This window comes from Sinocyclocheilus grahami, unplaced genomic scaffold (genome assembly GCF_001515645.1).
Source record: "Sinocyclocheilus grahami isolate Dianchi unplaced genomic scaffold, SAMN03320097.WGS_v1.1 scaffold454.1, whole genome shotgun sequence".
Classification (NCBI taxonomy): domain Eukaryota; kingdom Metazoa; phylum Chordata; class Actinopteri; order Cypriniformes; family Cyprinidae; genus Sinocyclocheilus; species Sinocyclocheilus grahami.
Window position 1 is genome coordinate 34,677 of NW_015505633.1, and position 12,542 is coordinate 47,218.

A 12,542-nucleotide genomic window follows, 5' to 3' on the forward strand; every position below is an offset into this window, starting at 1 on the left:
CAACTACTTGATTTAGACTGAATTTATCAAAACATATATATTTAAAAGGTGTAAACGTTACCACTGGTATTTATCAACAACAGGCAGGACCGTTTTATTTAAAACGTAGGCCTATATATATTTATACACAAACATTGGGGACAAGACCACGAGAACCAGATGAGTCCTCTGCTCAATCTGACCTGTGTTGCAGCCTGTGTTGCAGGAGAATTGAGAACCTATTTTGTCTATTACTGCTTTGACACAATCAGAACTGTATAAAGCGCTATATAAATAAATGTGACTTTACTTGATTTTATATACCGTAACACCTGGTTCATTTTTTTGACTTCTACCTCATTTTAAAGATGTAATTGTGAACAGTATAGTAACAGTAACAGTATTTGTAAATGTTTGTTTGCAAACATTTTGTTTAGCTTGTTTAGTCTTTTTTTTTAGTTCATTAAACAAAGTTTTAACTGAATTTTGCAGTTGTATTACAGATGTAATGTTTATCAACTGAAGTTTTAAAGGGATAGTTCACCCAAAAATGAAAACCTGCTGTTAATTTACTGACCCTCAGTCCATCCAAGATGTAGGTGACTTTTTCTTTCTTTAAGTCTGTATGTTTAGTCTGTATGAAAAATGTTATAAGTGCAGACTGTTATTAAATAAAAGCTATTATGTGTTGTAATGTGTGTTTTTAGTGATTGAAAGACACCAGTTAATCATTTTTAATAATCTTGTTAAACTACAAAAATATATAAAATGTAATAACTAGTTCCACAGCAAATTCTTATGATGCCCAAATAATAAATCTTAGTTGAGGTAACATATAAAACACATGGAGTAAATGGTTAAATTATAATTGACACAACTTGCTGTAGTTTTCTAAATGTTTGACCAATTTAAACATTTTAGCTAAAAACTAGATAAAACTAGTTCAGTAAAGGTTGAGCCTACAAAATAACTACAAAACAACAACAACAAAATAAGAATTCAGATAACACTTTGAAGAGAGACATTGACTGAACGTAAAATTTCTGCGAATCTAGTTACTAAATAATTAGTTGAAGCTTGATTTTTACAGTGTAGGCTTTAATCAAGAGCCATATAAAACTCGATATGTCATGCGTTGTCTTTCGATAATGATTGAAATCATAGTTTAAACAGCATCGAGTAATTTGGTTCTGAGATTTTCCCGTTTACATGTTTTGAAATGCCCAACCGAGTTTAAAGGCAGGGCGTGTTTTTTGCCATTTCAGAAAGTTTGTCAAGTAAATGAATGGCTAGGGCTACAGCTCGTGAAGTGGTGTGGCGGAAGGAGCCTCTGGATGAGAGCAAGAGAATGCATGATCTCTCTCATTCACTCAGCTGAGACTGCACGAGCGGCACCGGAGTTCGCGAGCACAAGCCACAAGTGCTGTTTTTGGATCTATTTTTTATACTTACGTGATTCATTTCCTTTTCTTGAACAGACCAATGTTGGATATATGTTAAGCCTGCGTGGAATCCCACAACTATCCATAAGAAGGAATGCATCTTTTCCTCGTGAAACTAATTCTTCTGAAATCACTCTTTACTTTGACGCAAGGTACGTTGCATAAGATGCTTTCTTCAGTAGCCGCCAGTCGCAATTTCTATTCTAACATTATGCTTAACATGATTTCTAATAAATAGTCTACGTTTATTTCTGACATTTATTGTACAATTAAACACCTTGTCCGAGAAGAATTCCCTTGTTGCGCACTGATGTCAGTGCTCAGCTTATTCACTTGTTTCAAACGGCATAAAGAGCAGACATGATAAATCGTTTGATATTCTGTAGACTGAACTTTAACTTTGTTACCTGTAACGGTATCACGAAGTATCTATCAAAACTACGTTGGACTAACACTGCTAACTTGTCTCTAGTTTTACTCTTAGTCTCTTACGCAAAATATACATATCCAACTTTTTAGTAGGCATTACAATTTTCGTACGTCGCTCGTAATGATACAGTTTTGAACGCATCCAAATGTGTTTTTGAATCAGTTACACCACATGGCGGTTTCGATACTACAGTTCATACAGTGCAATAGTGTCAAATAGCCTATTGCTCTAGAGCAGTTTGACTGAAGTTTCAACACTTTTGCAGTTAGATGCTACCCAACGTTCATTATGGCAAGCCGTTTGTATTGCTTGCAGCTATTATCTATTTTTATTAAGTAGCCTGCTTATTTGTAAATATTAACAAGTAATGTTAATATAATTTGGCTAAGTAGTGTCTTTTGTAATTTCTTTAGTTACTACTGATAGGTATCTTAACAGTGTCTTAGAAGTAGGCTACCCTATTCATTACATATTAATACTTATTCAGTTGCTTTTAGTCACTTACCAATAGTAACATTTCATTAATTTAATTTTTACCCACAACTATTCACTTCTGACTAATATGCATTCCAACTGTTTCTAGTAGCTACATATATATTCAAGTAGCAGTATATATTCAAGTTTCCCTTGTACTAATCAAACCCATTTATTAGAATTAGTATATTCCAGTTATTACTTGTATTTTTTTATTTTTATAAATCTTCATAGTAAGTCCTGATTAGGCATTGTATGTAACACTTAAAAAGTTATTTAACTAATAAGATAAGAAATAGTTATAGTGGCCAATTAAATATACAGTCACTATAGGAAGTTATACTAGCATATAATGAATAGGTATTAGTGAAAAAAAGATACTAGTCACTTTGGATTGCTTACTTGTAATTAAATAAAAGTACTAGTATAGACAATAAGTAAAAGTAACATAACATATATTAATTGGTTTTAAAGAATAAATGTTAAAACAGCTTGCCATAATACATTCCCCAGGACAGCTTCAGAATGAAGAATTCTCACAGCAGTGTGCTGTCAAGTTCCTCTGTCCACAAACATCACTTTAAGGTGTTAGGAGTCACACTTTCTTTCGGGTTTTTGCCCAGTATCTTACCAACTTTTGCATAGTTTGGAACAAAACTGAAAATGTAAGAATGTGTATTAAATATTCTTATTAATATTTAAAAATTAAGGATGATATACCACCTTTGACAGACAGTATATATGGATCGACTCATGCAGTACTTAATAGAAATGTATAACCCTGTTTCTATGTTTCCAGGCCTGGAATGCTCAGAAAAATGCCAAAATGGTGGTACATGTGAACCTACTGCAGACAGGAGGGGGGAATGCAAGTAAGTAATTGAACTCAGTTACATAAAATTGCAGTTTCTGAACCACATCAATACCCTGTGGAGGAATTTAATACATTGTTTCAGAATTGCACACATCACTGATATGAAATGTCATTGTGATCCGGTTCCAAAAGTTTAAAATTTTCAGCGATGCATTAAAAAACGGTTGTATACCAGAACACAAGCGATCAATTTGAATCCCAACCTTCTAAACAAAAGCAAAGTACGCTTCTCTCCTTGAAGAACGTTTCCTCAGCAAATGAATGACATACACAACCTCTGATGAAGAGGGCCTAGGGCATCACCCACCTCTGGCTGGTCGTGAGTACGGGCCACTTCTCCAGCCCAAGTCTCGGAGACACCCGGAGCCCTAAATCTTATTTCGCTTTTCTTTTATGGAATGACAGCTGGGGTTTGCCAGAAGCTTGGCGACCATTGTACTCCAGTCTAGATTAATTCTGTGTGACTAATCTGTTTGAGGCTTCCCAGAATGCTTGAGACCCCCCCTTGCGCACCCTTCCCCTGCTCGGGTGTTTTGTCCTATTTTGAATGCTCTTTCAATCTCTGTGATTTACATTAGAAGGACAGATGGCAGTAGAGTGTAATTGGACTGGATGTTTTCATAATTGGTAGCATTGCACCATTGGAAAATCAAGAGCAAACAGGTTGCCTCAGCTCGCATAGCATCACATAACTCGCAATTATCTACTGCACCCGAACACGATGGTCGACTGCTTCTTTGCTCTAATTGTGTTGGTCAATTTTCTAAAAGGGTTAACTCTCTTTGGCCCTCTGTACTTTTTACTTCAGCAGTGATGTGAATGCGGGATTGGGTTGCAAGCATTTGGCCATGGTTGCATTGTCTTTCTCCTGCTATCAGTGAGTTTATCAGGGTGGCTATGGAGGAGCACACTGGCAGGGCTCATTTGAAGCGGGATGGTGGCGGCTTTGTTTTTGGTCTCCCTCAGTGGACTGCGAGCACATGGAGCCACGCTGGCGGTGGGCCACATCTTAATTCTGTCTGGCAGCCTCCCTGCCTCAGTCGGGCCACAAAGCCACCATTGTGCCCTATCATACTCAGACTCCTCTAATTAAACATGGAGATACAAGCGAAAGCCGCTCTCCCGCTCAGGATGGCATGTTACTATGTCTAGTACCTTTTATCTATTGTTCAAATGCAACTGGTGGACAAACAAATGCAGACTGGTGGTCCTGCAACATCTGACAAACTTTGGCAAAAAGCGAGTTCGTAGGTCAGTTTTGGCCATGCTGTCCCTCTAATCAAATGGATCCATTGTGAATGCCATCAAATGCTTTATGACATATTTTTCGCTTTTAGTCGCCGCACTGTAAATACTGAAAATGTGCAGTTGTTCTCTTAAAGAGGTACTTCTCCTAAAAATTTTGTTCTGTTGTTATTTATTCCCCCTCATGTTGTTCCAAACCTGTATGACATTTTTTTTTCCTTCTGTGGAGCACAAAAGAAGATATTTTGAGAAATGTCTCAGTGTTTGTTTGTGCGTAAATGAAAGTCAGTGGGGTTTGCACCCCTTTTGACTTTGATTAGAGATTAAATATTCTTCAAAACGTCTTCTTAAAAATGATTGAATGTAGGTACAGTTGATTCAGTCATATTAAATAACATTTATAAATAACATAAGAAGATACACATTATTTTTTAATAATTAATAATAGTATTAGTAATGTTTAAATATGTATTACATAACATTTAACTAGTAGTTAATGGTTTCATAAGAGATACATTTTTTATGTTACCTGACCAAATATTATTAACTGTGCATGCAGGGCTCCTAAAACACGCTTGTTAAACATTAAAATGTTTAGTTCACACCATTTTATCCAGACAAAAGGTAAAGTAAGAAAAAAGTAAAAACAAACACATTAGAAAAAGTGAAAATGTGCAACTTTATTTAATTTTATTACTTTATTATTTTTTTTTTTACCCTAAAATGACTTCTGTTGGTTTGATTTAGTCAGGTTGAATCAGTTTTTTTTACTTTATTAAAAGAAGTTCATTTAAATATAAAGTACATTATATTCATTGACAAAACAATAAAACATTCACATTGCAATAATTTAATGTGCCACATGAAGAGTAAAATCTATGTAGAAACATATAAAGTGTAACTGCAGGTAGATCATTTTAAATCAAGTGTTGTTCAGCTAGTCTTATATTGTTTTGGGAAGATGTGTTGGTTCTACTTGACATTCCATACCAGGAATACCAAACACTCATATCTGGCACTCTGACAGACTTTATTAAAAGAAGTTCATTTAAATATAAAGTACATTATATTCAATATATATTCTATGTAACTGCAGGTAGATCATTTTAAATCAAGTGTTGTTCAGCTAGTCTTATATTGTTTTGGGAAGATTTGTTGGTTCTACTTGACATTCCATACCAGGAATACCAAACACTCATATCTGGCACTCTGACAGGCTCGTAAAGGAGTGAGTGAGTCGTTATCTTTGACGCTTTGGCAAGGCCAGAAGACCAACTGACAGTAATACAAACCAGCCTCCACATCTGAATTCCTTGTATGTATGAGGGACGGCAGATTTGAATCAAAAGGATTAGTGTTCGACAAGGAGATGAGAGATGCAAGACTGGAGGGAGATGAGGAGAAGTTCACATGCGAACTTCAGACCTTCCGACTATGTCTTTGATGGGCGGCTGTTAATGTAATGTGGAAAAAGAGCTCAGTGTCTTCCGATTGGGTCCCAATAGAGTCATAAAGATTTGAATACAGAGCTGCAAAACTGATGTCGGTGGGATAAGCCTTGTTTTAATTCATTACTAACATGTATCCATCTAATTATTCATCTCATACTTAGAGCTTAGTTGCAGTTTCGATCAAGTGTTTGTGGGTTGGAATTATAACATCTTGCCCCCCACCTTGAAAATTATGGACTACAGAAGTCAAGTGTTGCTAAGCATAGACAATGTTTCTGACATCCTCATTTGTAACTATTTTTCAACTAGACTTTTCAAAACTTGCAGTAACATTTTGCCAACATAGCTTCATTATTTTCTATTCGGTTACTGAAGTGAGTCTGTTTCTAACTGGTTACTGAGGTGTTCTAGGTGGCTTTTTATTTGATCATAGATACACTAATATAAATAAACTGTTTCTTATTATTATCAATGTTCAAAACAGTTGCTGCCTAACATTTTTGTGGAAACAGTGCTAAGTTGTTTTTTTTCAAGATTCTCTGATGACTAGAAAGTTAAAAAGAACAGTATTTATTTGAAATGGCTCTTATGCTTATTAAGAACATTATCAATGTTCAAAACAGTTGCTGCCTAACATTTTTGTGGAAACAGTGCTAAGTTGTTTTTTTCAAGATTCTCTGATGACTAGAAAGTTAAAAAGAACAGTATTTATTTGAAATGGCTCTTATGCTTATTAAGAATGCATTTATTTGAACACGTATACAGTAAAAACAGTAATATCGTAAAATATTACAACAATTTAACAGTTTTCTGTTTTAATATATTTTAAAATTATTGTTATTATCAATGTATAAAACAGTTGCTTCTTAATATTTTTGTGGAAACAGTGATACATTCTTTAATAAATAAAAAGTTCAATAGAACAGCATTTATTTGAAGTAGAAATTTTTGTAGCATCGTAAATGTTATTACCATCACTGATCAATTGTTCAGTTTAATGCATACTTGCAGGATGAAAGTATTGCTATATTTTTTTTAAAATTACTTGTTATTGACATAAGCGTTTGCATAATCTCTTATATATTTAAGTCAGTTTATGCAGGATGCATTTTAATTTGCGTTTGTATTAGTACAGCGTGTCACTGTATATTTATGATCCCTAGTTTGTAAATTTGAGCCAAAATGGTTGTAATTCACACCCTGGGCCATGTGTGGTGTTTCTAAAGCAGTAATCCAGAATGACCACTTGATTGTGTGGGACAGTTTCAGTAAATGCTCTGTCGGTTTGCTTTCTAGAGATGAGTTCCTTGCTGTATTTTGATACAGGAAATGGACACCAGTGCCAAAGGAAGAGAAGTTGTAGTCTCTTATCATATCACCGCAGATGCTGAGTTTCCCATTCTTGGCAGCTTTATGGCACAGCTTAATGTCTCGACTGACCAAAGTGACTTGTGTCGGCGAGTTGAAATCTGATTCTGCCCTATTTCTATCAGGAATTCAGCAAACGTTGATTGTCCATTCTGTTATTGCCAGATTGTGTTCTGTATGTACAGCTGGCCAAGTACAAAAAAAAAAAAGCCAGCAAAACACACCAGGCGTGTGTTGTTTTTGTTTGATGCTTTTGACCTAAACCATCTGCCTGTGGAACACAGCATTACAAGTGATCAGTATCAAGGTAAATAATTCACAATGTACAATGGCTGCTACTTACAGCATAATACCCGCTAATGCCTGTGGTTTTTCTATTCAGCCCTGGCAGTGGCAGATGTTTAGAAGTTTCCTCTCACATTGTCACACTGTCAGAGGGGTTGACGAGGATATTTTAATGAATAAATCCTCTTCCTGTTAAGTGTCTGGCATCATTCCACTCAAAAATTACTATTTAGTGCCATGAAGGACATCTGAATAGATTAACCTTCTCTCTAGCCTCATAAAACCACCAGGAGCAACACTCATTAGAAAAGTACTGGGTCCGTTAATAGCTGCTCCCTGTTCCTCAGCGGAACTGTCATTCCCATAGGGTCCCTCAGTACTAGCGACAAATAAACACAGGCGTAATGAACACTAACAGATGTGGGCCTGGAGAATCAGGTCTCCTCTGGTGATTACAGAGAGAGTGCGAAGAGCCCGGGGCCGTTGTTTCATAAAGAACAGACAAGACTGCAAAGACTCCTCAGAGTTAAACTCCCGACTACAGGAAATTAGGGTTTAAAAGAGTAGATTTTGCGTCATTGTCGCACTGCCCAAGGGGACAAAACAGGCCAGTGGTGCAACGACCTTCTTAACAAAACCTAACAACTATCTTACAGGTAACCTCATCACACAAATGACTAATGCTAGCTAATTGCCTTTAGGAATGTTCTGGGCAACTTATTAACTAAGCTCTATTAAAGGCATTCAAGACATAATGCTGACAACCAAAGTAACTAATTTCAGCTTGTTAAATTCACAGCAAAATCACAGTTAGTAAGGTACTTACAATTCAAGTAAACAGGGCACTAAATATTACAATAAACTTAATATTAAATAATAGTTTAAATATAAAACAATAAATATGGTTTAAATGATAGTTTAAAATAAAATTGTTTAAATAATGTACTGATTCTAATAGGACACAGAAGCACCATAAATGTAACATAAAAAGAGTCCATACAGCTTGTGTTGTCTTCTGAAGTCATATGATAGCTTTGCGTTAGAAACAGACCGAAATGTAAATTGTTACCGATAATCTTCCCCTCCAGTGAGCTGTTAACTTGAGAAGCTTTGCAACCGGAGCAGTCTGATTTATGAAAGAATCATTCAGGGCAGTTTTGTGAACTGGATCATGGCTATTTGCATGGCTATGAGCTAGGGCAGACGTTAAGATTTTCTGTGAATAACGTGTGTAATTTTTGTAAAATTGTGCAAAAATTGTATCAACTAAATTACCATCACTTTTGATCAATTTAATGTGTGCTTGCTGGATAAAAGTATTGATTTGTTTAAAAGAAATGGCTCTTATGCTTATGAAAGATGCATTTATTTGATCAAAGATATAGTAAAAACTGTAATATTTTAAAATGTTACTGTTAACATGAGAAGCTCTGCAACCGGGTCTGCAACCATAAATCAGTCCGATTTATGAAAGAATCATTCAGGCCATTTTTTGTGAATAAAGTGTGTAATTTTTGTAAACTTTTGCAAAAATTATATCAACTTCAGATAGACATGGAATTTATTGCATGAGTAGGCCTAACATGGATTAACTTTATATGTTATACATTATACATTTATGGTGTTTTTGTGTCCTTTTTGAATAAAATAAAATGACTTTATATAGAGAAAAACACAGCAGTATCCCCACCCCAATTGTTGGCTTAAATAATAAACATTTAAGCAAGAATTCATGTACGTGCTTTAACAAGAACACTAGCTTCATTTCTAGTTGCCTTACTTTAACTGTGATATTTGCTTTTTGTAAGAATCACTATTAACTAAGAGTTTTCCCTCACTAGACTCCTAATTAGCTACTTATTGATAGGAAGTAAGGCAGTTGTTGTAGTAGTTATGTTTAGGTATTGGGTAGGGTTAAGGGATCTAGAATATGGTCATGCATTAATATGCACTATATAACAGCCAGTATGCTAGTAATATGCATGCTAATAAATAACCAATTAATAGTGAATAGTGTTCCCTAACCTAAAGTGTTACCTTTAATTCTGACAAAAAAATGTATGCAGTTTTTAATTGATGTAGTTAAGTTAAACATATCTACCCCAAAGATAGTAACCACTAACTCTAAATATTAAATCTGCCAATGAAAATAGTGTTGTTGGTTGAAAAGATATGTACTATTACTTTTCCAAGTCATCCAAATACTGATTATTGTCTACCACACAATAAAACAGAAAACGGCACAATTTCTTCAGGAAATGTACAAATCTAGTAGACTGTTGCTCTACTGTTGTCCACTACTATCGTAACAAAATTAACAATTGGTCTAACTTGCATGCTCTATAAAACATTTTCCTCCCTCCTTTGTCCTCCTCCTCCCCCTCCTTTATCAACTCTAACAGTTGACGACTTTGCTACGTTTTTATTTAAAAAAATTAAAACCATCAGTGCACAATTTTCCACACCACAATCAGTCAAACACATCTTACCAGCAAACATACACTCATTCACATCCCTCTCTTCGCTCTCTGAGGCAGAAGTCTCCAAACTCGTCCTTTCTAATCATCCTACTACTTGTCCGCTTGATCCTATTCCATCTCATCTCCTTCAAGCCATTTCTCTTGCAGTTGTAGCTGCACTCACTCACATCATTGACACATCCCTTCACACTGGTGTTTTTCCCTCAACATTTAGACAGGCTTGTTTAACCCCACCTCTTAAGAAACCCACTCTTAACCCCACTCTTTTAGAGAAATACAGACCGGGTTCCCTTCTACCTTTTATTGCAAAAACACTTAAACGAGCTGGGTTCAACCAAGTCTCTGCCTTTCTCACACAGAACAACCTCCTCAACAGCAACCAGTCTGGTTTCAGAAGTGGACATTCAACCGAGACTGCCTTGCTCTCAGTTGTTGAAGCCCTAAGACTGGCAAGAGCAGATTCCAAATCTTCAATACTTATGTTGCTGGATCTGTCCGCTGCTTTTGACACGGTTAACCACCAGATCCTCCTGTCAACCCTATTGGCAAAGGGCATCTCAGGAACTGCACTCCAGTGATTTGAGTCTTACCTCTCAGATAGGTCCTTCAAGGTATCTTGGAGAGGTGAGGTGTCCAAGTCGCAACGTCTAACTACTGGGGTGCCTCAGGGCTCAGTTCTTGGACCACTTCTCTTCTCTGTCTACATGGCATCACTAGGTTCTGTCATTCAGAAACATGGCTTTTCATATCACTGCTATGCTGATGATACTCAACTCTACCTCTCCAGGGCTCGCCTAATCGCTAGCCCGACGTCCAGGGCTATTGTGTTTTCCAGTCGGGCTACCAAAATATATCACCGCCCTGCCCGACGGGCTATCTTGAATAGTGATATAAAATTCCTTACTTGATTCGCATTGTTCACTCGCTTGTAGGGGTGAAACGGATCATAGTTGATCGTTTGCACTTGTTTCTAAATCTTGCCGATTTAAACATTCAAGCGTTTTTAAACATTTGCGCGCATTTGCAGCTAGTGCACTGGTTTCTGCACGCACTCATTCAAAGCGTGCACAGAGAGCCGTGTTTCAAACTATTTCAAAAAAAAATTTGCACATCCTTGCTTCTGAATGACTACATACACACAAAATTATCTCAAAATAATTGTCTCTGCAAGTATTCTCGTAAACACAGTCGGTTATGTCTTAAATTAACATAAACAGTGGAGAAAGAAATCTCCTGTGCATCATTATATTAGATACGTGCATTCGGTCTTAAAGGGGCAGCAGCCTATAAACACCTGCTGTTCCATTAGTGTCACCTGCTGTCAGAGAGTGACATTTGCATCTCATTCACAAAGCTAAAATCAGACCAATCTGTATTTGCTTCAAATTGTGAAATTATACAATCCAAATAACATGTATTTAGCATCTTTTTTGGATAGCTACCAAAACCTGAAGAATGCCTGCCCGAAGTGTTACCAGGGATTTTTAAATTTTGCGAGCCCATGTTCTTATTCCATCCTGATGATCCGGCGATAGCTGCTCGCATCTCAGCTTGTCTAACAGACATTTCTTGCTGGATGAAGGACCATCACCTTCAGCTCAACCTTGCCAAGACAGAACTGCTTTTGGTTCCAGCAAACCCATTGCTCCATCACAATTTCACCATCCAGTTAGGCACATCAACCATAACTCCTTCAAAAACAGCCAGAAACCTTGGAGTTATGATTGATGATCAGCTGAATTTCTCAGACCACATTGCTAAAACTGCCCGGTCCTGCAGATTCGCTTTATTCAACATCAAGAAGATCAGGCCCTTTCTTTCGGAACATGCTTCACAACTCCTTGTTCAAGCTCTTGTTCTGTCCAGGCTGGACTATTGCAATGCTCTCTTGGCAGGTCTTCTAGCCAGTTCTATCAAACCTTTACAATTAAACCAAAACGCGGCAGCAAGATTAATTTTTAATGAGCCGAAAAGAGTGCACGTCACACCTCTTTTGATCAATTTGCACTGGCTACCAGTAGCTGCTCGCATAAAATTCAAGACATTAATGTTTGCCTACAAAACCACCACTGGCTCTGCACCCTTTTACCTAAATTAATTACTTCAGACTTATGTGCCTCTAAAAAAAAGCTTGAGTTCTGCAAGTGAACGTCGCTTTATTGTGCATCACAAAGAGACACAAAATCACTTTCACGGACTTTTAAAGTAAATGTTCCCTCCTGGTGGAATGACCTGCCCAACTCAATCCAAGTCCTTAGCCATCTTCAAGAATCGGCTAAAACACATCTCTTCCATCTTTATTTGACCCTCTAACTCTAGCACTCTCTATTCTAATCTATTCTTTATAAAAAAATATTTTTTTTAAAACTTGCCCCTTTTAGACTTGCACTCTATTTATTTACTAACTGTTTGTTTTCTTTAAAAAAACAAAACAAAAAAACAACTAACACTAGCTTCTCTAATCTTGTTGTATTCTATTTGTTTTCTTTTTATTTATTATACAATTATAATTCT

The 12,542-nt window shown here is 36.4% G+C and overlaps 1 protein-coding gene across 1 annotated transcript in view; it reads left to right on the forward strand.

Annotated features, from left to right (window-relative positions):
• Positions 1-1,298: 1,298 nt before the first annotated feature.
• The window catches only part of LOC107552606 (neurogenic locus notch homolog protein 1-like), a 48,920-nt gene continuing 37,676 nt past the window's right edge, over positions 1,299-12,542 (forward strand). Inside the window, exons 1-2 of the mRNA XM_016234527.1 lie at positions 1,299-1,573; positions 3,125-3,197. Coding sequence (XP_016090013.1) covers positions 1,516-1,573; positions 3,125-3,197 — 131 coding nt within the window. The 5' untranslated portion in view covers positions 1,299-1,515. The remainder of the gene's footprint in view (positions 1,574-3,124; positions 3,198-12,542) is intronic.